The sequence below is a fragment of the Nicrophorus vespilloides genome, unplaced genomic scaffold, assembly GCF_001412225.1.
Source record: "Nicrophorus vespilloides isolate i.1.1-1 unplaced genomic scaffold, Nicve_v1.0, whole genome shotgun sequence".
NCBI lineage: Eukaryota > Metazoa > Arthropoda > Insecta > Coleoptera > Silphidae > Nicrophorus > Nicrophorus vespilloides.
Genome location: NW_017098500.1, coordinates 70,603 through 95,832, shown reverse-complemented (window position 1 = coordinate 95,832; position 25,230 = coordinate 70,603). Strand labels below are relative to the sequence as shown.

Genomic DNA, 25,230 nt, shown 5'->3' with positions numbered 1-25,230 from the left:
TACAACGATGAGGTCGGTCCACCGAGTTTATATTAATCGCCTCAGGACAGAGGGAGGGTTCCCACCTTCCCAATAATAAATTAAGAGAAAGCAAATGCAACACACCTGACTACAAAATGCGACGATCACATTAGATTTAACTCGATTCCATGCAAATATTCCCATCGCCCACCGCGTGTGTCTCTGTATTTCATTTCAAAGAGGTTAATGTTATTCCGATCCGAATCCGAAGCAGATGCATTCGAATACAATGCAAATTACTTTACTGTACAAATCCCTTTGATATGCATGATAGACTTTGGACGAACGACCATGTGCATGTATACATCATGGATAGTATCACATACCAACAAGAATATACAGTGGAACCTCGCATAACAAGTAAGAAAAGAGTCCCGGATTGTGCGGATTTTTGAATATGTTTCACTATACGAGTAAACTCGTTACGCGAGGTTACACTGTAATTAGAATTGCGAATTTATATTTTATTTAATCATTTCTCTATGATTTATTATAAGAATCAACTCTTTTGTACTAAATCTACTAAAAATTTTTATCATATAGTTTTCCAAATTTCATCATTAAATTTTTTTACAATTTTTCATCTTTTAAAAAAATACAACAGATTTTCTGTAATTACTTTTTTACTTCAATTGTCCTACACAAATATTTTATACTTTTATAACGTTTATTTTAACACAAAAAAAAACGTAAGATTTAAGAAATAGATATATATGAAACGTTGGTATGTTTGGTGTTAATAACTGCAATTATCAAAATGTATTTTAGTTTTACATACTTGTTTTATTTTTCATTGTTAAAATATTGATTTATTAATAAATATTTCACAGCGAAAATTACATTACGATTCAATAGAAAAAATCATTTCTAAAGTCGATTAAAATACAATTATAAAAATGAACTAACTTCTGAAGCAAAGCGCGCAAACTACAATTAAATCTATTAGAATTATTTCAAAATTACGTAACTATTGTTGTAATTGAGGTAAAGTGGAGGAATTAGATGAGAGCGTACGTGTATGAGAAAACATACGGAAATTTGCTCGTGCAAAGTGATATAACTAACAGGAAACTTTGGTCGCCCTCCAATGACGATCCGCGTTCGACATTGAAAAAAGTTATCCAACTGCATTATGTAGACTATCCACTTTTTATTGTTCGTTTACAATACAAAGTTTTCCAGTTTTCATAATGTCAGTCCGTTGTTATTGCTAAGTTTAACAAAAGCTAATGGAAAGTCACTAATTATTAATCCGTCCCAGAGATGTGTCGCCTTGGGATCAGATCTCCTAAAGCCGAGATTCTTTCCATCAATAATTGAGTATTTGTGTACATCGCACACTTCACCTGCGAAATATGTTGTATAAACCTTGCGACCTCTAAAATATTCAAATTCTCTACTGCTTTCGCTTCGCATGACGTTTTCCAGGAATCTGTGCTAAGGTATAAATTGAAGGCATATTATACTTGCATATTCAGTTACACTTAATAGCTTACCTTGCTTCAGGTTTACAGAGAACATCACATTATTTCCTGGAATAAAAAATAATGCAATGCTGTAAAAGAAAAAATAGGTAAATTCAATTATCATAAAATAGAGGAATTAGATTTAAAAGCAATATCCATGGAAGTAGGGAAGTGCAAAAGCTAATCAACTTTGAATAACGGAAACAGAGATTTGCACTGAGATTAGTCGATAATATTGCATAAAACATCATTCAGGCATTCCTGGTATAGATCCGGCCTAAGCGAAGGTAACAATTTAATTTTCTTTTTCAATTACCTGGATTCGCGTCGCGATTATCGATTTCCCTTGATATCCAATTAAGACGCTCTTTCGTAACAGACATTATCTCACCGTTGTGGTTGTGGTGTCGCTCGACCTAGTAGAATACGGCAGTCCAGTCAATCAATGGAACGATTTGCCTGTGCAATAAAGTCAGGTTTACTATTCCCGTGGCCGCATTCGAATAAGTCTCCTGGCTGCTATCCAAGCCTGTTCTTCCTGTTTAAAATAAACTCATCTCTAATTTGCTTACAAACGGATTTTCCTCGAGTCTGCATTGATCCCATCATCCCAGTGTTACGATTGTAAATAATACATTCAGCCTTCAGATTATATAATCTCCATAGTCGGTGTCGGTTTACTTAAACCAAACTAAATTATTAAAACTACATGCATTGATTTTATAATCTATAATTATTTCAGTATTAGTTTTATATATTCCAAGAACAACAAATGAAATATTTGAAATATTAACTGTATAACTGAATACAAACAACGATTAAGGAATGTGAGTTAAAAGATACTTTAATTAATTGCAAACAAGTGGAATGTCTTGAAGAACAAAGGCAAAGAAATGTTTCGGAAGTTATAATTTTTGGTATGCAAGAAGCGATTTTCGGCGTGCCGTCAGTGGTTTGAAAATAAAGATTCTTTCTCTCCGAACGGTTGTACTAAATTCCGGATTCCTCTTGGCTAGTTGCCACTCCAAAGGCGATCTCAGGATTTTTCATCGTTCCGCGTTCGGGGATGCACTGTATTTATATGTCTCCACTCACCGGTCCCAAATACTCTTTAAATTTTAACACTTTAACAGATTTTCTCACTCCGATCAACAGAAAAAACCTCACAAAGCGCAAACATTTTACAATTTTCACGATTTATTTAAAGTTATTTAAAAGAGGTATAGACCATAGTGAAACCCAGTGATTTTTTTTTTGGGAAACTTTAAACTCGTTTTATTTTATATGCAGTGACTGCGAATTGTTGGCGTATAAATAGCGAAAAATTTTAATGAAAATGCTCGGTTTAAAAGCGCGAAGCTTTGAGATATTAATCAAAGGAGAATTCTGAAAAATGGGTTATTTACATACAAAGTGCAATTTTCTTTGCGAGACGTTAATTAAGTCGAGACTAATTACAAAAATTTCAGGGAGACACTTCTTCGGATTAATCTAAATGTTACTTTTTATTGCCAAAAAAAAAAACGAATAATTATCATGACAATTTTACTTTTTGAGTTTTCCAAAGAGATCTTTCAACTCGGTGAAGGTCTGCTCAAGATTGGTCTTGAATTTTTCTGAACTCGTCTCGGAATTGGAGTTGAATGATGAAACCGCGAAGTATATGTCGTTCTTGCGTGGATTGTAGCAGCAACCGTAACCGTCCAAAGCCACAGGTCCGAAGCACATGAAACCGTCCATCCTTTGGGGAACTTGGCTGGTGGATAGTCGAAAGTGAGTGCTTTTCGTGAAAGCTATATCCGAGAAGAAAGGATTCATCGGCATCTTCTTTTCTATAGACAACAACTTGAGACCCAGCAAATGTCTATCTATTCCGTATCCTTCGCGTGCCAAAACCGCGTACTTCTTGTGGCTGTTGACGCCAGCTCTCAAGGCTTTAAATTTATCATCCGGAGACATCTTAGGATCGAGCATTGCTTTGGCGAAAGCTACCGACTCGATGGAGCAAGAGCGGATGGTTTCGGTGCGTCCATGAAGATACTTTCTGGTTGCTGCCGCTTCGTAGTGAGCAGCCGGCTGTTTGTACATCCTGTAGAAAGTGTACTGGAAGGACATTTGGATGAAGCTGTCCGGACTAACCTTCATCTTTTTGATGAAATCTTTCCCATACAATTTGAATAGGAAGCAGTTCATGTCCAGATCATTAGCTAATTTATTGATGCTGTTTGAAGCAGACTCAATTTCCTTGTTGATATCGGGACTTAAATTAAAGTTTAGATGGGCCGGGGGATTGAATCCTTTGGAATCGGGAACATTATTTGCGCTTTTCTTCTTGAGATATCCCACAAGAAAATCGCACATCACTCCAATTGGGACTCCTTCTGCTGGGGAATGCTCGTAAGTTAATCCATTGTAACCATCTTCAGAAACGATAAATTGTACAGTCTTATCGAACCACCTATTACCAGAGTTCGCAGTGCTTCCTCCACCCGTTATGAACTGTTGACTAGCAATGGATATATCATTTCCTTTTCCTTTAGGCATTGGTTTATCAAGACACATCAAGTATAGAGACTTCTGAATCTCCTCCACACACTTCTTGTTGCCTGCATCAGCCATCAACTTTTTGAAAGCCTTTGCCCAAGTATCTCTGTTCTCGCTCGACATTATTCCCACTGCTGGCCCTTTTGCTTTCGACTGCTCCACGCATTTCTTCATCTGCGCCACCAACTGCTTCACGCTTAATTTCTTATTATCCTCACCGTAAACATCTACCCTAAAGAAGTGATTGTTATGGGCAACGATAATGTGCTTGGATTTCGGATTGAACTCTTGTGTGTCCCTGGGAATTGCGGGATTGCGACACGTTCCAAAAACCAACTTGTACTGCTGCATATCCAGATCATCTTTTCCCATTTTATCTATAGGTATTTTGTCATCGTCGATCAATTCCTTGTACTCCAAACTTCCAACGATTAAACTAGCTGCGTAATTAAGTTCATCATCCAAGGAATTAAATTTTACAAAAGGCAACACTTGTCCGGGACTTGAGAACACAACTACAGGTCTTCTGTACTCCAAATAGGCTGCGTTCAACCACCAAAGCGCCAACCAATTCTCCGTCGCATTCGCCTTTTCCTCCAACATCTTCTGCAATTTAGCACCATCTCCTGCCAAGAACTTCTTCGCCAAATCCGATGTGATTCCAAACTGTTTATCATCCAGGAGGGGCCTCACCGATGTCAAGTATAATTTGATCGAATCTTCCAATTTTGGTACAGGCTGTTTGGGCAAATTCTGCTTCAAGTATCTCACATTTATCCGCAGCACTCCACGGCTTCTAGCCTCTGCCAGCTGATAACCAGCTCGCACTACTTTCCAATACATTTTTTAAAATAAAACTTTTAGAAAATAACGCAAAAAGAAAATAAATAAAAAAAATAACGTCAAACTGACGTATCCCGTAAACAAGTTACTAAAATAATAAATTTTAATTGCGAAAACGCGTGACAACATTTGTTACGAATTATTTTACATCCGACGTGTTTGTTTTTGTGCATGGACCGTTAATAAACCGCGTTGAAAGCAAACAAATAGATTTAGTTTAGTGCATATTTCTGAATGAAAATAAATAACGAACATATAATAGAAATATATACAAAGTTAGAGAAATAATTTCTCTATTTTTAACAGTGAAGCTAAATATTTAAATATATATATTAAAAATTGTACGAATATATTTTAATTTAAATTTTATAATTTGCATCATGATCATGATATAAAATTAATATATAAACAAACGATAGTAGAAGATATTGTTTTTACATTTTTCTAAAATAAGTGTTATGTTTTCTCAGACGCCACGCGAGTAACGGATAATGGTTCTATTTTATTATTATTTATTAGTTTAAATGATGTACTTAATAAAAGAGCTAACAAACAGCACGATGTTCCATAAATGTTGATTGTATTACTATGAAACAGCTTGGGATTAAAAATATGTGCAGTGAGATTAAAAAGTAGCTGCAAATTGAGCAATTTTAAAAATCGCGCGTGCGGAACGTGCTTATTTGTTCATTTTCAATTTACGACGGAAAGCATTTCGGTTCTTGTTAATATTGGAACTGATCAATACCGGTGAGCACTTTATAAAATATATAAAGTTGTGTTTACCAATTAAAGTAATTTGTAAATTCAATAGTCTTTGATAGTTTGCTTTTAATGAGTATACATTTAGAACAAATTAGTTTATCCATTAAACATTAATTTATTTAAAAAAATACGCGATTTCTAACCAATTAAATAAAATTGGGATTCCCAAACTATGTTCCAAAGTGTTCCGTGAAAATTTCCTAAAGAAATAATTGTTAATGTTCTACGACATATTAATTTAGCCATATTACGAAACTAAGTGGTTTTCTTATTAACTACGCATTAAAACGAGCTGCATGTTCTTGTGATATTTAATGATAATTGCGTAACGCGCGGGAGTGCAGATGCAACGACACACATTTGCCGGTTTTGAAATTCTATTAGTGCAGCGCATTTAATTAGCGAAAGTTACACCATGGAAGGGTTTCTTTTAATTAACTGAACTACCGACGAATATTATATTTAATCATGATCAAAGCGACTGGAAAGGACACAAATCGACGGTGTTTGCAAAGTTTTCGATTTAATTACGAGTTCAACCCTTTCGTCCGTTAAATGCGCGATTAAGGTTCAAAGGACGTGCAAACGACAATAGCGAATAAACTTATATCAATCATTGGTGTTCGGATGTTGAAACCAGCAATAATAAATTTAGGTATCACAAAGGGCGCATCCATTGATAAGAAAAAAAGGACAAACGCTGTGTCATCATCTGATTTAAACGTGATCGGCATGCGAAATAACTAAAGAACGATAACATCAACTTTATAGCTTCTTCATTAAACACAGAACACTTACTTATTTTCTTTTGCGTTCAGCTCAAAGCTTATTAGCTGCAATCACAATCAATTTGCATCTCTCGCATTTTTTCTTCTTTTTGGTTTCTCTCTCTCTATCTCCTCGATTCGTCTCTGCTTCTGCTCTTCATCGCTAATTGATGTCTATTCACTTTGATCGTTCATAATTGCGCAGTCATCAGAATTTCACAAGCCAGACATTTAATTACTCATGACACTACAAATTTTTTTTTTATAATTTTATTTTTAGTCCTGTCGAAATGCCAATTTAATTACGGAATCCGCTGCATTTAATTACGCGCATTTCTACTGAAAATTCAAAGAAATATTTACGAATATTTGATATCATAGAAAATTTATGGATTTACAATTAATTGAATTTATAATTAAAATCTGCATTTTTAAGAAAACAGTCTGATTTTATTATAGTTGCTTTATTTTTATTTCATATTATCATATTTTATACAAATCTCGTATCGAAGCAGTTATTGATGCTGACGGTGGTTTTATTAAATGTAAACACATTCATAAGAAATATAATGTCTTGAATCCTATTTTTTTTTAAATAAACCTCACTTATTTTGTAGTATTTGTCCACAAATTTCTTACATTATTGATCCTAAATGTAATGGAAATCATGGGAAAATTCGTTACATTACAAAAAAAAATGTAAATCTTAATATAAAAATAGAAAAAAAAAATAACTACATATTTAGATTGGACGTTTAAAGCCACTTTTCTAGAAATAATCGTTTTAAATTTTGTTTTTTTCCATTTTTATTAAAATACATAATTTTAGATTCTTATAACTGAATTTGTTTATGATGATTTTGTTGTCAGGGCTACATTTTTCTTCATTGTTAAGGGTTTTGGAAATAAAATATCCAATAAAGAAATTGATAAAGAAATAATTTTGAAATTGATGTTTTGGTGTGAATTTATTTGAAAATATTGGTTGTGCTTTAACCTTTTGTTAAACTCTAAAAAACTCAGTTAAATATAACGTTAGTATTAATTTATATAAACATAGAATTGATTAGTTTGAGAAAAAAATTTTAGCTTATAAGCACGTTTATTTTATAGAAATGTAAAAAAAATATTCATCGTCTCTACTATCGTTTGATTCTAATTATTTGTCTTTGCTAATTTTTGTAAAATCTCTACATTCGGTTCAATTTCTGGGTGATGTTTAATTTCATTATATATATTTCAATCACTATAACTTACCCTTTAAAAAAAATGGAAAATCATTACTTGCGCAGCGTCTGGTAGACTCTGCTAATAATATTTTGTTTACAAATCGTCACTCAGTATGAATCTTTTCTAAGTTATGATTGACCATTGACGACTCACAAACGCCGCGCGATTAATAAAATTGTAATTTAATTTACGTCTAGATATGTACGATTTATATGAAACGGAGTTGAAAATAATACATCTTTGCTATCCAGAAAGGTTTCAACAAAAGAAACTCGATAATGTATGGCATCAGCGATATAAATCATCTTGCAGCAGCGAAAACGTGGAAAGAAGGAAATGAAACGCTATAGGAAATATGCGTTTCGATTAATTAGACTGATCCACGCTGGGAAAACGAAACGAAAAGTCCATATGCAAATGAGCCGAAAATTTCGCATTAATGCGAGCGTTATTAATGACTCCTAGGTTTGCAATAGTTTTCCTCGCGACCGGATAATTTCGAAAATTAATATCCTTCTCTCGATGCGACACGATCTCCATCCAAAACCATTAATTAACCGGTTTCCAGCCTCCCTAACGTTATCATAAATGTTTACTTGATGGACGTATGTGGGTTGATACGCATTATCAAATTTGCGTACAATGCAGGCCCGTTTCAATACGTGCCAGTTAGAACAGTGCATGTTGATTCAATCTGCATGTAGGGCCGTGTAAACGTTGCGACGATCCTCATAACAGAAACCATCTTCCACATTCCAAGCAAACTTGCAAAGCGGATTTATGGAGACCATTAGGATTGACAAAAGTATGTTTATTCAAGAACTTATCATATATCAAACTAATTGTAGCTACAATTTATTTATATATTCATAGCATTCGAAATAATCACAATTACGCAATGAAAATAAATATACAAAATATTCCATCCGTTGCGGAAATGGAAACAAGTGCAAGCCCGGCGCAGCCACCGAAAAATTACCATTCAAATTATTGCGTATTTTCATAGATCCAACTGAGCACGTTCTTTTTTTTTTACCTGTAATTAATATTAACCTACAACGGAAGTGCCAAGTTTCAGGTCAAAGTGGATTGTATTAAAATGTATGTATTCTGGTAAACGACGCATTAATTCTATTTCACTGCATAGCCGCGCGTTATAAATACTTTTAATGTATTCCAAACGAAAACATAAAAACGGACAAACACGGAAGGCCAAGACACGTTTCGCTCAATTAGCACACATACCCAAAAAAAAATGCGTATTTCCGCGTCGATTTTTTTTCTTTCATTCCAAGTCAGACCCATTTGGGGATCGTCTGGATCAATATCAAGTGCAAATAAATTGAATGCTAAACTCGCTCCGCCACCTTCTCTGCAAACACAAATAATACATTATCCTGGCAAGGATAATCAAAGCAACGATGATTGCGATTCTAAATACGCTTGGAATGTATTTTATTTCCACAATAACGAAAAGGGCGTGACAGTTTATTTTCAACACTAAACACTCGTTGCGACATTCAACTACATTTTGTAATAAAATGCTCGTAATTTAGTTTACTGCCTTAAATTCACACACACACATATGGTTCGTTGACTTATTACTTAATATATTACAGCGAATGCTGCAGAAACAATGTTTCCGAGAGACATTATTATGTTATTAAAAGTTGTTAAAAGTTATAAAAATTAACAAATAATAATTTATTCATTAATTAATTTGTATTTAAATCAATTTGAACCAAAGGTCTAACGTGATAATATTTCACTAGTTACTACTAAACTAGATGCTAAAGAAATTAAGAACAACCTCAATGCGAAAAAGCTCGTTTATATTAATCAATGGCGAAATTCTTGAAATATTTCAAAGAATAGCCTCAGTCAAAGTATCTACATTGGTCAAAGCTTTAATTCGGTTGAACTATGTACTAGGTACCAGATGCATGGAAAACAGCTGAATGTATCTTAATAATATTTTTTTTTACTTCACAAACTAGAGGATTACACATCAACCAATCTTCATCAATATCACTGCATTATCATTTGCCAATACAGCAAAATATCTTGGTATGATCCTTGACTCCAAACTTCAGAGAAAGAGCATGTTAACAGTTTGTATACCAGCGTACTGTCCAAAATGCTTATATGATACACCATTTTTAGTTAATTTATATCTTTTTCTGAATACTGACTCATCTTATTTTAATTTTGTTGCAACAACTTTAGGGTAGTCTCTGCAATTTTTACGAAGTGTTCCAATTATGTGAGTGAGCATGTGCTTTCCTAATTATCTTCTATATAGTTCTAGCACTACAGCTTTAGCATAGCCTATCTCATTGGTAACAATCATTTTTTCCTCAGAGTAAATCAAAATGTTTAAAATAATATCATCAGGAGTGCATATTTCATAAAGTTTTATACCATTCTTTGCTTTTTGTTTGGATATGTAAAAGCAATAGGCGCAACCTTAGGAGCATAGCTTCATCTAATGATAAGATTTCTCCAGGATAATAGCAATTCCCTGTGTTACCCAAAATGTGCCTAAGTACTTGATCAATTTTGTATATTAACTTAGTTTTCATTATAAAAATAATATATACACCATTTATTCGTACGATGAAGGTCAGTAGATCGTGATCTAAATATCACCGCTAGATTTGCCAAATCCCATCAAAAAATTCTACAAAATCACATGAATAGAAGCATCGAGAACTCACAGAGCTAAGTGAATAAAAATACCTTGGATTAAGTTATTTTTCTTGTAATACAATTCTTGATTGTTAGTTTTTAAAACTAGTTTTAATTGTGGCCGTAGACAGATAATCATATATTAAAAGTTAAAAAGAAACTAATAACTAACAGTTAATCAATTAAAGAAAATTTACAATAGTTTACGTTTATTAATACAAATTATAATTAAAATGAAATAAAAAATACTTAAAAAAGCGACAAAATATTGTAATTAATAAAAATAAATTATATTTATAAACGTTATTCACTGACAAGTAAATGTTTATATAAAAAAACCTAATAGTTTGCATAAAATTCCAGGAAGTTTTATGCGCGGTCGTTCATTTTTATGTCCGCTATTACAAATAACGTTTTCAGTTTAATTTTCTATGAAGTGCATCATATTTTATGCAAATTCGTGAGATTTATGTAGTGCTTATGTTGTTATACAAGCGCAGTGCTCCCGATTTATCCTTTGCTCTTTCTCGCAAAACTCTCCTTACATATGTATGTTTCGCTCGCTTCTTTCTTTTTTAGTCCTCCTTCCAAGTGTCGCGAGAATAAATTGTCGGAAATCCTTCGGCTCCGAAAGCAACGAAAATCCGTCAAAAAGAATTACGCGAGACACGACAGTTGCAAATGAACGAAATAAAACCAAATATTCAACCTTTAAATCTCTGCTTATTATATTATCATTATTATTATTATTTATACATAATTATTTAGTACTTGCGAGTAATTTTGATTGGCTTATTCGATTTGGAACTAATTTGGGTAATGTAATTTGCACCCTGGTGCAGAATTATCTTAGCGACGTGCGGGTTGGAAACCTGCTGAAAATCGATTCGTAATGAACGGAAATGAAGAGAAAACTGCTCGTTTCATTGCCATCAATTTCGTGTGTGAATTTCGCGAAATCGATACATTTATTTATATATTCATACGTATTAATAATCAATTCCTTAGTATGATTCATCGATTGGTTCTAAATATGTTTTCAAAAAGCGCCCAACATCATTCGTATTTAGGAGTCGACTGTTCCAATTTGGTGATAGTAACTTTGTTCGTTAAAATCAATTCCATCTGTAGTGATTATCTTCTCTCGAAGGATCAAGTGAAGATTAATTGGAAGTCCTAATTTTTCCTCTTTAATGACCAATTTTCATGTTTTCTTAGTTGTTTAACGCAGTTGAACAAAAATGAATAAAAAACGTTGCGATTGTCCATAAAACTTGTAGAAAAGTATATAATAAGTAAAAGAAAACTAAATACCAAACAATCCAAGAATTCGATCAATCAAATTAATTACAATTAATCATCAAAGCTTTTAAATCATATACATTTGAGTCTAATTATTTGTTCCATCCTTCGTATTTAGGAATCGTCTCTTCCAATTTGATGATAGTAACTTTGGTCGTGAAAATCAATTCCATCTGTAGTGATTATCTTTTCTCGAAGGATCAAGTGAAGATTAATTGGAAGTCCTGATTTTTCCTTTATAAAGACCAATTTTCATTATGTTTTCTAACTTGTTTCACGCAGTTGAACAAAAATAAATGGAAAACTTTGCAAATATCCATAAAACTTGTAGCAAAGTATAATAAGTAAAAGAAAACTAAATACCAAACAATCCAAGAATTCTATCTATCAAATTAATTACAATTAATCATCAAAGTTTTTAAATCACATACATTTGAGTTTAATTATTTGTTCCATCCTTCGTATTTAGAAATCGGCTCTTCCAATTTGATGATAGCAAGACTGGTCCTTAAAGGATCAAGTGAAGATTAATTGGAAGTCCTGATTTTTCCTTAAAAACCAAATTTCATTATGTTTTCTTACTTGTTTCACGCAGTTTAACAAAAATAAATGGAAAACTTTGCGAATATCCATAAAACTTGTAGCAAAGTATAATACAAAAAAAGAAAACTAAATACCAAACAATCCAAGAATTCTATCTATCAAGTTAATTACAATTAATCATCAAAGTTTTGAAATCACATACATTTGAGTTTAATTATTTGTTCCATCCTTCGTATTTAGAAATCGGCTCTTCCAATTTGATGATAGCAAGACTGGTCCTTAAAGGATCAAGTGAAGTTTAATTGGAAGTCCTGATTTTTCCTTAAAAACCAAATTTCATTATGTTTTCCTACTTGTTTCACGCAGTTTAACAAAAATAAATGGAAAACTTTGCGAATATCCATAAAACTTGTAACAAAGTATAATACAAAAAAAGAAAACTAAATACCAAACAATCCAAGAATTCTATCTATCAAATTAATTACAATTAATCATTAAAATCACATACATTTGTGTTTAATTATTTGTTCCATCCTTCGTATTTAGAAATCGGCTCTGATTTTTCCTTAAAAACCAAATTTCATTATGTTTTCTTACTTGTTTCACGCAGTTGAACAAAACTGAATGGAAAACTTTGCGAATATCCAAAAAACTTGTAGTATAATACAAAAAAGAATTAAACGCAAAAACACTAGGAATTAGATCTATGAGATTAATTAAACATCAATTTTAAATCACATACATTTGAGTCTAATTATTTTCCATCCTTCGTATTTAGAAATCGGCTTTTCCAATTTTATAGTAGTAACTTTGGTCGTTAAAATCAATTCCATCTGTATTGATTATCTTCTCTCAAAGGATCAAGTGAAGATTAATTGGAAGCCCTTATTTTTCGTCCATAATGACCAATTTTCATTACGTTTCCTTACTTGTTCCTCGCAGTTGAACAAAAATTAATGGAAAACTTTGCGAATATCTTTGTATTAAACTTGTAGCAAAGTACAATACAAACAAAACTAAACTTGTGAATTACTTCTTGACTTTTTATTTTATTTATTACTATATTAAGATTTTATATTTGTTTTTGTAATTAATATAATTAAAATTTAAAATAATTATAATTGTAATTAATTCAAATGATGCACATTAATAATAAAGAGAAACAATTATAAATGTAAAACAATCTCTCTTCTCATTCATAGAGCATTAATCAAATAATTGTTTAGTTTACGATCCAATGAAATAACAAGGATAATTGAATTAGCAAACTTTGGATGAATACTATGAATATGGTGACTGTTTAAGCGTTGTTGCGGCTGCAGCGTTTCATTCGCTTGGAAGACGTTTCTTGTATATATCTGCATGCTCACGCTTCCAAACAAAAGCTTAATGCAATCATTACAAAGTTATGTGCGATACGTTTACTAAAGTTTCTGTTTTTCTTCGTATTCGGTCAGACAGAAACCACGTAAAATCTAATTGGAAGTGCAACATGTTTCACCGCAGACATTATCTATGTGTGGGTATAAGTCGGAATGATAAAATTAAAACCAGAAACAACGAGATCTAAACAAAAGTTCATTTCGCGTAGAAAGGGAAGTTCTTTGTCGGGGCAACTTTCAATTAGAATTTCTCTCTGTTGAAAAGTGAGGAAAGAGGAGAGAAATAATAAAAATAATAATAGTAGCCTTCAGTCTTAATTATAATTGTATGCTGCCTTTGACTCGTCTCACTTGAGCATTGCTGCAGATAATTATAATTTTTCAATAGAATAATCAATTATTTTATGTTTTTTTATTTTTATTCTATGCAAATATAATCAGTAGTAAATTACGGAATGCAGAAAATGCCGAATACCGAAAAAAGAATCCGTAAATTCGTCAACCCGATACCAATATCTCTCAGTCGAGTGATTCCAACACTTTCAAGACACCAGCAATTCAATCGGAAACTACAACAACAAATACGAAAACACGTTATCTCTGACCACCGGACAACCAATTACCAGGAGACAACTGATTTGTGGTCAAATAAACCTCTATATTGGAGACCAAATCTTGGTTTGTTCTCAAGAGCAACAACCCCAAGACAATCGTCCTGGCGTATCTTAAGGACACAAAACCTCGCTCATATTGATGCCTGTACCTGGACATCACCGATGCTGAGATAATCCAGCATCTCAAGTCAGCAGCAATCGTTCAGATATTCTGCAATTCTAATCCTACCCATCAGTTAACGATGTTAAGTCGCCGCTTCAACCGAAGTGGGCTTACAACTTCGAGGACCAAGCTGCTTCATAGACAAAGTCTCAAGAAGCCGATCTCAGCCGTCAGAATTAAATAAGAAATCGATAAGCTGCTGAAATCCTACTAACTAACTACAAAATTCATAAGCCTGTTGCACGATCAAATAATCATTACATACATCAATAAATTGAAAAAAAACGAAGACCTCTGATCTTTGGTACAGTCAGGGCTATCCCAAGCAAGTGAGGGGCGCAGAGCAAAAAATATTTTTTTATAAACTTTTTTTTTTATAACTTAAAATCGCAACTCTAGTGAAATCTTTGTTTTGTCCTGGGACTAGGCCTCGGTCTAAGGACGGATCTGGGTACAGCGTATGAAGAAAATATTTATAAATAACTACAACATCGACTCACATGTTTGATTTTGTACTTTTTGGGTCACGTACAAGATCGTTTGTGGTGGTTTCCTATTGTTAACATAACATTATAAACTTAATATCATAGTAAGAAACTAATTACAATTAATCTCAAATTAGTGTAGTCGATTTCTCATTTTACGTACAAATCTTGTTCAAAGTATAAGTTATGAAATTTTAAACAAGTCATCGTGGGTTATCCTCCCTTAAATCCGCCGTCGTGGTCGGATCTCTCAGGGGATGAAATTATATTAAATATGTATAACTGAACTAACTTGTTTTCGCACAACCGAAACAAGACGTATAAAATATTAATAGTTATTACACCAGATGACTTTTAATTTTATCAACAACAAAAACTAATAGAAAGCAACGATCTTAGTAAAGTATATAAATTTAATATTTATTAATTATTGTGATTGTATTAAGTATTGTGTTTTATTACTCAAATAAAATTTAGTTTATTTTAAAATTTTAAGTGAATCCGCACTGATCGTAGCCGCACTAAGCTGTATTTGTATTTTATAAATAAATGATTAATTATTTATAAATAATTTAGTTTGAATAATTAAAACTTCTCTATAAATTATTATTAAAAGCTTCTATAGATAATTTTGGAAATATCGATGTCACTGATAATAATGAATGTTTGAAGATGCGGTTGAATTTCATAAACCAAGTTCATTTTGGGATTCAGAATATCCTTGTAAACAGGTCCAAGCGGGATTGAAATTCCCACTGGTTTAGTCTTCGTCCTAATTCAGTTTATCCACTGCATTAATTTGCAAATTGTATTTAGCCAAAAGAGATTAGCGATTAATTCAATTTCATATTCAATTAATACATTTCAGTTACATTTGCATTTACAGTCAAAAAATTAAATAATAATATGTAACAAAGAATTTAGACAATACTTTCATTTTTTTGTTCTCTTAGTATTGTTATTTTTTAGATGTGTTGAAATACTGAAGCAGCGTTAAAGTTTGATAGTGGTATCTGGAGGGTTGAGACCACTCTAAGTTCAATCATGTAATACAGAAAAAACTTCATGGATGAAGTGAAGAAAAAATAAAATACGATGAAACTAAAAACGACTTATTTACCTTTATATTTGTGAAAATAGACGTACAAGAAATTGTTTCATCATTATATAATATGGAGAATTTCAAAGAAGTTAAAGGTTAAAAAATCTGTCGTATAGAGTAGAGTATCAATTTATATCTTGACGACAATAAATTTGAAAAAGCAACAAATACTATTTTAAAACATAGCAAAAATTCCAATTTATATGCTTTTCTTTTGAAATCAAGCAGTTTTATTTATTACGAGAATAATTATGTATATTTATATAATTTAAAACACAATTAAAGCATAAAATCATTAGATAATTAACAAAATAAATGGAATATAAATACAATTTCAAATTCACAGAATAACTAAAACTATGATTGCTATAATAATACAATTATATCATAAATGCGATTCTATATTAATTACAAATTAGGCCTCCATATGTTCAGGATGTTATATGGGGTTTTTAGTATAATCTATCACATGAACGAACGCAAACTTTCGTCGATTTTTGCAGTTCTCTCGTGTTTCAACGGTGGTAACATTTTCAGCCGCCGCTTGGCAATACATCAACTAATTGACACTAATCGGAAACTTTAAAACACGAACTTTCTGCTCGCTAAAATGTTGAATGACAGTCGTTTTTACTCATGTTTTTTTTTTTGCTTAAAGTGATGTTACTTTGAAACATGCAATATATTGAATAATATTTAAATATACATGTTTTTATATTTACTTATGTAAATCGATGTACATCAGAGAATATTTACTTTTTAACGAATAATTATAATTGTACTTAACCTCAAACCTAACCTAACCTAGTTTTTAAAAAAATAAGAATATTTACATAGGTTTTTCACATTTTCATAAATTTCTTGACAACCACTTAAGATAATTACATGATCGACCACTCATTTGAAAGGTGAATGTCTCACCTTTCCAGCGAGCCTATTGGCATCTACGTGCTATGAGGAGACGTCTGCTATGAGCTGTAGAAATTGGAAAAAAAAGTGAATAGGATTTTATTATACCTAACCTAACCTCAAACCTAACCAAGTTTTTAAAAAATTGAAAATATTAGTTTGTAGCTGGAATGGTGTCTGCATAATTGATTAACAAACTTTGGTATTTCACAAATGAGTTGGGAAAATAACGTTTTCGTGGCCTGTATTGAACATGAATGTTGATCTAAAGTAATATTTTAGTCACTTTCAGCAACTAATGTTTCCACTATTTGTAAAACTGCTTGTAAATAATGCTTTCCACTTTCTGGGGAACTTAAGGTCATCAACTATACATTAGAGGCATGCTGCTATCAGCGCCACCTAAAATAATAACAATTGTATATCGATGATTGTTGACTACTTACCTTATGACTATTAACAATTAATCCATTCTTCTGGTGCAAATCTAAATTTTCTGGCATTTTCGAGAATTGTCGAATACCGCCAACTCATTAAAGCTTAATAACTTTCTTATTAATTGACCAAAACTTACGTATTTTATAGCAAACGAAAGCGAAAGAATTATTCTTTAATACAGTGAATTAAAATTTTCGAACGCGAAAATACCATTTTAATTAACAGTTCAAATTTGAAAAATTAACGTTCGAAAGAGGAGTGTTTTCTTGGAAACTATAAAAGCTTAAATGGATTCAGAAAATGCAACTGAAAGCTAGATGTTTGGTGAACGTAGAGAGAATACAGATATTGCTATGGTATCACTAATTTAGCTGTAACTCACATTCAAAGTTGAAAAAGAAAAATTAAGGCTTTTTCACGTTTTAGAAATTTTCTCGTAAACTGTAAAAGAAACTTCTGTTTCCTAAAGTATTGAATATAAATGTTAAAAACAACATATATTTCCATAGCAGTTGACTTTAAAGGACTTCCTCCCATTGAATATTCTAAAAGACATGGAAATGTACGCATATTGTACTTGGTGGATGCGCCAGGAGAATAAACGCTCCATTGATTCCATTCGTTTATTTATTTATTTATTTATCTTATCCCGATGTTAAATATATACATAACGTCGGAAACGGAAGTGCGCCACTACACACATATATTCAATTTTTTATCGCGCCCGAAGCGAATGCAAAAGAGATGGCGTATATTTTAATAACAAGAGCGACGCAGAATGTAAATTGCGAATTGAATTCCAGCTAGGACGAAATGAGCGCAGGAGCGAGTGAAATAAAAATAGAAAATGAAAAAGTTCGAAAAAAAAGTTGTACAATGTCGTTCCATGCTTTTTTAACCTCCGCAATTTAGTATATTTTATAAAGTCCTTCGATATATTCGCGTTTTTTTTCTTTCTCTTCCTATTATCGAATTTCCCTTATTCCGTTGGCTTCCGAGCGATTTCGCTGCCAAATTATGCACGTAGCCGTGCGAGATTACTGTCGATTGTTAAAGTTCAAATAAAACGAGATTTCTCCTGAAAAAATATATATTGCAAATTGTCTTTTTACGTTTAGTCAACTTGCTACTTCCTTAATTATATGATTAACCAAATATTGAAAATATATTTAAAACAATACTTAAAATTTGCATCATTTAAATAAAATCGATAATAGATTATTATTATTATTTTTAAGAAGGAAATTTCAGAACTTAAGAATGATCAACGAAAAAAACTAACCTGAATTGAGGAACTAATAAAGTTATTACTAAAGAATATTCAAAATGACGTGATAAAAGATTACCTGGAAAAAATAACTCCCACAGAAATTACAGACAAGTCATTATGGAAGGATAAAAAGAAGCTCCAACATCCGCAAATAAGAATACAAAAACTTATTGCGAAATGAATTTTTATTTCGACGAACATTAACCAACGTTTTTAGACCAATAGAATCGCAAATCCCAATATAAGAAGAAAACGAAATTTCAAACCTATATCTTAGATGACTTATCTAATAGAAGTAATAACATCAGCAGAAATTGTAACATATAAACCAGCATATTAAACCAAAGAATTCATACTGATCTGATTAGTGAAAAAAAATATTGAAGAAAGGCTAATGGCAATACATCAATACATTAAAATTATAATAATTTTATCGTAACTAACTTTATTGTTTTAATTATCCTAGATTTGTTTATCACAAAAATATACATTCGTTCGTTGAAACAAATTAATACATTTTCTTATATATTTTCCCTAACAAATATTGATTATGTATATATACACTTATTTACATTAACAGTATTACTTTTATAAAAATAGAAGCGGATATACATAGAAAACGTTCCACTCCATTAACTTTATCTAGATTTAGTTTAATCTTATTAATTCTATTTGTAGAAACATGATTACAGTATTTTTAGTATAACAACCATCAGGTTATTTACTTTGGACATATTTATAATTAATTAATTCATTATTTCAAAAAAAAATTATCAGTTTAAATTTACCAAAATTATTATTATCTTAAATAAAGTTATAGTTTTATCTATTTTTACATTTCTTAAAGTATCATTGAACAATAATTGTCAACAGATTATACAAATTTTAAATATGAAATTATGTTTTAAAGAAATAGTAAATACAACAACAAAAACATGTAAATATAGACAAATAAAAGAGAATTTGATACGACAAGTGTAAATCAAATATTGGATTCACCATTTTCAAATATATGTAAGAAAATACGGACGATTTTGTTTATTTTAACAAATGACTTTGTATGTCGGAAGATATATGTATTTGTAACGTGGGATTCGATCTAAAATACGTTTCTTCCATGCAAATAAACGTAACGTAACGGAAATGGTATTTTTCAGACGCTATTTTTTGTAGGTCATGGCATGCTTTCTGCAATTATTGTATAGCGAAAAATTGTTTTCAGCTATATTTAGTGCAGAAACATAAAATGAAACAATAATATAGAATATTACATTCAAATCGATTAGCATTATTTAAAGTAAAGTACATTTTAATAGTTGTGACAAACGCAAATTGCATGCAAGTCGTATGTCAAATCTGTACTATCTCATTTCCCTTCAATATCAGTCGCGCACATAATCTCTGTTCATATCTATATGTCTTTTAAACTGTAAGAATCATTTTTTATAATAAATGCATCATTTGAATGTATGACCTTTTGAGACCACTGACTTCTAAAACCTAACGATGTTTCTTTATATATGTAAATATTTTCTTGTAATAGATATAATAACCAACTTTAAACTTGTCATATGCGAACATCTTAATTAATATAAATGAATCTTTGTAGTTAATATCTGATTATATCATTGCATAATATAATCAAATATAATACAAGTATGTGCTCATAAAATACAGTATTGCTTCTTGTTATCGATGATTCTGTTTAATTTATTGAAAATTTTAAGATATTAATCGTTACAGAAGTAATTTAGGGTCGATAGCTCGAGGCTCACTTTAATTGGACAATTATTTTGGTTTTCGCTATGAAGAAACGGCCTTCGCCTGATGATTAATTAACTTAATTACATCACGAAATTAATTGTCCAATCACCGCTTACCCAATCTAATCCCGGGAGATTGGGTTGGATATAGAAAATGATCTTCAAACACAGCTTTTCAATAGCAATATTTTCTATACAAACTGACATTAAAATATACATTTAGAAAAACTATTTTTTTTTTCAACTGAAAAAATTGAATTTAACTTTTGAAATAACTTTGTTAGTTGTGATAAGATTGAAAGTAAATTAAAAACTACTACGTAATAACAATATTAAATCTATTTGAATGAATTCCTACAGTGAACCTAAACCATTCCTGACGCAAAAAACTCGTTGAACGAAACAATTTTTCCTACATAAATTAATGTAAAATTGCATGTCGAAAAAAAAATCTCACGGAAAATTTTATTATATAATTCAAAGAAAATTGTATACACTTTGTTAAGGAGTGTAAATCATCATATTTTTTTTTCTATCGCGGAATGCGAATTGCAGAAAACAATGAAATCGAAATAATTAGTTTATTATGATCTAATTATTTTTTATTCTCTGTTTTCCTGATGCTTTTCATTCGAGGACATTTTTGCAAGAATTTTTAAACTTTGCACAAAAAAAATCACTCATAATATATCTGAAGACAAGTTTGGAAAATGATGTAACAGGCGCACAATCCGGGACTTCTCTTCTTCTCATCACTTTTTATGCGAAAAGTGTAATTTTTGTTACAATTTGTTTAGCTCGTTATGGGTATTACTCGTTATGACTTATTTACATTCACATGTATAAAATAACAAGTGCTAACATAATACAAACAAATAATATTATTGATATAGTTGTAGAGAAAACTAAATAATAAAACTAATATAAATGTAGGTTTATTAATATAAGCATTTCAAAAAGGTATAAAATTATTCAATTATTTTTAGTTACATTTTATCATATTCATACATGCACAAAAATATTACTTCCTCCGTTCCAATTTAAGTGTCCAATATCATAAAAAAATATATGAGGATAATATAGGAATATATACCGTGTATTTTCAGAACTAAACTATAAGAAAAAATGGAAAACATTTGAAAATTAACAGTTATGAGTAACATTTAACAAATTAATAAGTATAGACGGTCAAGTTTCTGACGTGCTAACAATGTTGCTGATGTGAGGAAGCTTGTAATCGTTGCCTCCTCTATGAAGCATGGTCAATTCCATACAATTCTGCAATATAATAAAAACATTGTCTAGTTTTTTCGTCATTTTTTTCTTTTACATACGGCCTCAATGAGTTCATGAATACTTTGTTTTGTAATTATTGAATAAAGTTAAAGAAACTCAAATCGAAGACATTGAAATAGGGGCTGTTTGGTGGTTGTCAAATCATTATTATGTTCCACCTATTTTGATTGCAGTAGATCAATTTGGTTTTATTTTTTTTATTATGTTATTTTGTTGAGTTGGTAGTATGGAGATTTGTTGAAATAAATGTTACATTATAATTTTAATATACGTAATATATTTACATAGAATTTCGAAATATTTGGTTATTTTCATTGAAAAAGACTGTACAAAACGATGAAAATCTGGATCTAAACGATTACGCGAAAGATTATTAAAGCATTATGGGTAATTTCACAGAGAGAGAGAGAGGCGGTCTGCTAAATGGAACGTAAAGATTTATGGCCGGATGGAAGTGATTTTGCCCCCAATCGCCTGAATTATAAATTTGGAGCTGCAGAGCGAAAAAAACGATATTTTTCACCCGATCCATCACAAATTATAATTGGAAATGGGTTTAAATTTGCGAATTCGAAGTAATTACACTCGATTACAAATTTGAGAGATTTCAGATTGAAGAAAAAAAAGAAGAAGGAAAGATTATTCTTAAAATAAGTACGTGAGTTGTGATGTTGTACACATAAATTGCGGATTCTGTTTATCTGGTGGAGTAAACAGTGACGGTTGATGCTGTGGAGCAGTATTTATTCGAAACTAAATGAAAATATTTTGAGTGTGCGGCAATAAAATCGCCATCTTTTTATTTTTTTGTTTTGTCTTTTTTTTCGTTATTGGTTTGCTGATAATTGTGGTTTAAATATTTGCGGATTGGATCAGAGAAATCGAGGAGATCGCGCACGTACGCACCAGGAGTCCGCGGCAGACACCCGTGGAACGGGCATCCGCAGACCGTGCGACCAGAGAGTAGACCTCGTTTGATGTGTTATGAATACCGTTCAAAGTACAGGAACGGGCCACGGCGGTTGCGGCAAAAAGGGCGACACCCAAGAGGTAATAACATAAATATACACACTTTCATCTCTTATTTCATACAAATCATTTATATTCAATCTCTTAACATTTTCATCATTTTTTTTTTCTTTTATTCAATTTATTATATAACATAAAATTGTATGCTTATCAAAGAAAACTAACGCAATAAACGAACGACTAATGCAATAAACATTATTATTATTTAACTGATTAAATAATCAGTTATTATTGCATTTGAAGGACTTTTAACAAACAGATTTTATCTGTTTACATATTACATAATAGTAAATACTGCTTGCACCATAATTATTGAACTTAATTAGATTCTAGTTTTTTAATTTATTAATTAAATTCTAATTTCTCGAAGAAAATATAAAGAAAATTTGTTTGGGTAAAAATTGAATAATTAATTAAGTAAGCAACTTTGTATAGTAATAGAAAAAAATTAACATTGTTTATTATCTAAGTCTTATATGGAAAAGAGACACAACTTTGTTTTTTGAGAAAATGCTCAAGAAACGTATATTCTTTTTAGTTTACGTTAAAAAATGAATGAAATAAGCAATTTATTATTACAATTACAAAATACAGATTACATAATATACAGTTTTCCTTGCTACATATTATTTCTTTATTATGTAATGTCCTGTTATACTTAAGTAGCTACACACAATGTTATACACAAATACTAGAAAAACATGTTTATTGACATCTAAATTAAATTGAATTGAATATTTTATATTATTATAACGAATGGAAACAGAAGTACAATTTGGTTGACTTACGTATAATGATATAACTTTATGATATTTAAAACAAATCTTAGCTGCAGATTTATATTATGATCTTAGTATATTTTTTAGTATACGTTAAAAATGAATCAAGTAAGCAATTTCTTATTAGAATTACAATATACAAATTACATAATACACATTTTTCCTCGCTACATATCATTTTTTTGTTATGTAATTTTCTGTCATACTTAAGTAGCTACACAAAATTTTATACACATATATATGAATATAAATTCTTACTACTACAAAAACATGTTGATTTACATCTAAATCAAATTGAATTAAATATTTTATATTATTATGATGAATAAAATAGATGTAGTATTTGGTTGACTTACGTAATAATAATGTAACTTTATGATATTTTAATCGAATTTTAGCTACAGATTTAATTTGTATTATGATCTTAGTATATTTTTTTAGTTTACGTTCAAAAATAAATTAAGTTTACAATTACAAAAAACAAATTACATAATTTTCCTGGCTACTTGTTATTTTTTTGTTGTATAATTTTCTGTAATACTTAAGTAGCTACACACAATTTTATACATAAATACAAGAATAAAAATATAAGTTCTTACTGCAATAAAAAATCATTTTTATTTACATCTATATCAAATTGAATTGAATATTTTATATTATTATAACGAATGGGAACAGAAGTACAATTTGGTTGACTTACGTAATAATAACGTAATTTTATGATATTTAAATGAAATCTTATTTGTCTTCAATGTAATAATATTTGAGACGTTTATTTTGAAAGTGGCCTAAGTTCATTTGTCAATTTAGTAACGTTTATAATTTGATGTTAACTATCATAAACAATAATTTTTGGTATATACTCATATAGTGAAACACGTTTTTCCTTGTAAACTAATGTAAATTACGATAATGCGTTCCTTGCCGGAAAAAATGTATAACTTGGTGTCGATTTTTAATGATTTTGAAACTTTGTGTTCACAAACAACATCATTTTTCTTACAATTAATTTTGCTCGTTAAGCTAGGTTCCACTGTATTTAGTTTTCGTTTAAAAATGAATTAAATATACAGCTTCTTATTGGAATTACAAATTACAACATTTTGCTTCCTATATATTTTATTGTTGTAAGAATAACACGTTATTTAATACACACATACAAAAATAGAAAATCTAAATTGTTACTATTACAAATACAATTACAACTAAATCAAATTGAAGTGAATATTTTATATTATAATTATAACAAATGGAAACAATTTTATTAAGTTACCTAATAATAATGTAACTTTATAATATTTGATATTGTCGTGCCTTAAAGTTTTCAGAATATAGTTTATAGTTGTTGTATAGTTTTATAAACAAAATTTTAAGAAAATGGAACTTCCCTATTTTATCTTATATCCATGGCATTTTCATATACAGTGGAACCTCGCTTAACGAGCAAAATGAATTGTAAAAAAACTGACTCGCTTAACGAGCCACGTTTCGCATAACGTGTGTACACATACTATGTGTATTTTTGAATAAATTTCACTATACGAGTCAAAATCCAGAAATTTTGGAACGAATTAAACTCGTTAAGCGATGTTCCACTGTATTTGACTTTGATGGATAGCCCAATTATTTTCTTATTATTTGTACCTAGTGAAAGGAGACCCTTTCTCATTGTTAACGAAATAATGCACATACATTTGTTATATAAAAAAAAGTGCTATGATTCTATATTTTCTAATAGTTAATATTATTATTATTTATAACAAACACCTTAAAATAAAGACGATTTTTTTAAATTAAGAATTATTTAGTTGTACTTACATTTTTATAATAA

General features: G+C 30.6%; 2 protein-coding genes across 2 annotated transcripts in view; one reads left to right on the top strand and one right to left on the bottom strand.

Annotated features, from left to right (window-relative positions):
* The window catches only part of LOC108562605 (inactive dipeptidyl peptidase 10), a 74,088-nt gene that overhangs the window by 7,792 nt on the left and 41,066 nt on the right, over nucleotides 1–25,230 (top strand). Inside the window, exon 2 of the mRNA XM_017921008.1 lies at nucleotides 22,468–22,641. Coding sequence (XP_017776497.1) covers nucleotides 22,576–22,641 — 66 coding nt within the window. The 5' untranslated portion in view covers nucleotides 22,468–22,575. The remainder of the gene's footprint in view (nucleotides 1–22,467; nucleotides 22,642–25,230) is intronic.
* Nucleotides 3,032–4,899, bottom strand: LOC108562586 (carnitine O-acetyltransferase-like). The gene has a single exon (XM_017920983.1). It carries the CDS (start codon nucleotides 4,872–4,874, stop codon nucleotides 3,033–3,035), a length of 1,842 nt encoding a protein of 613 aa, XP_017776472.1. The 5' UTR covers nucleotides 4,875–4,899; the 3' UTR covers nucleotide 3,032.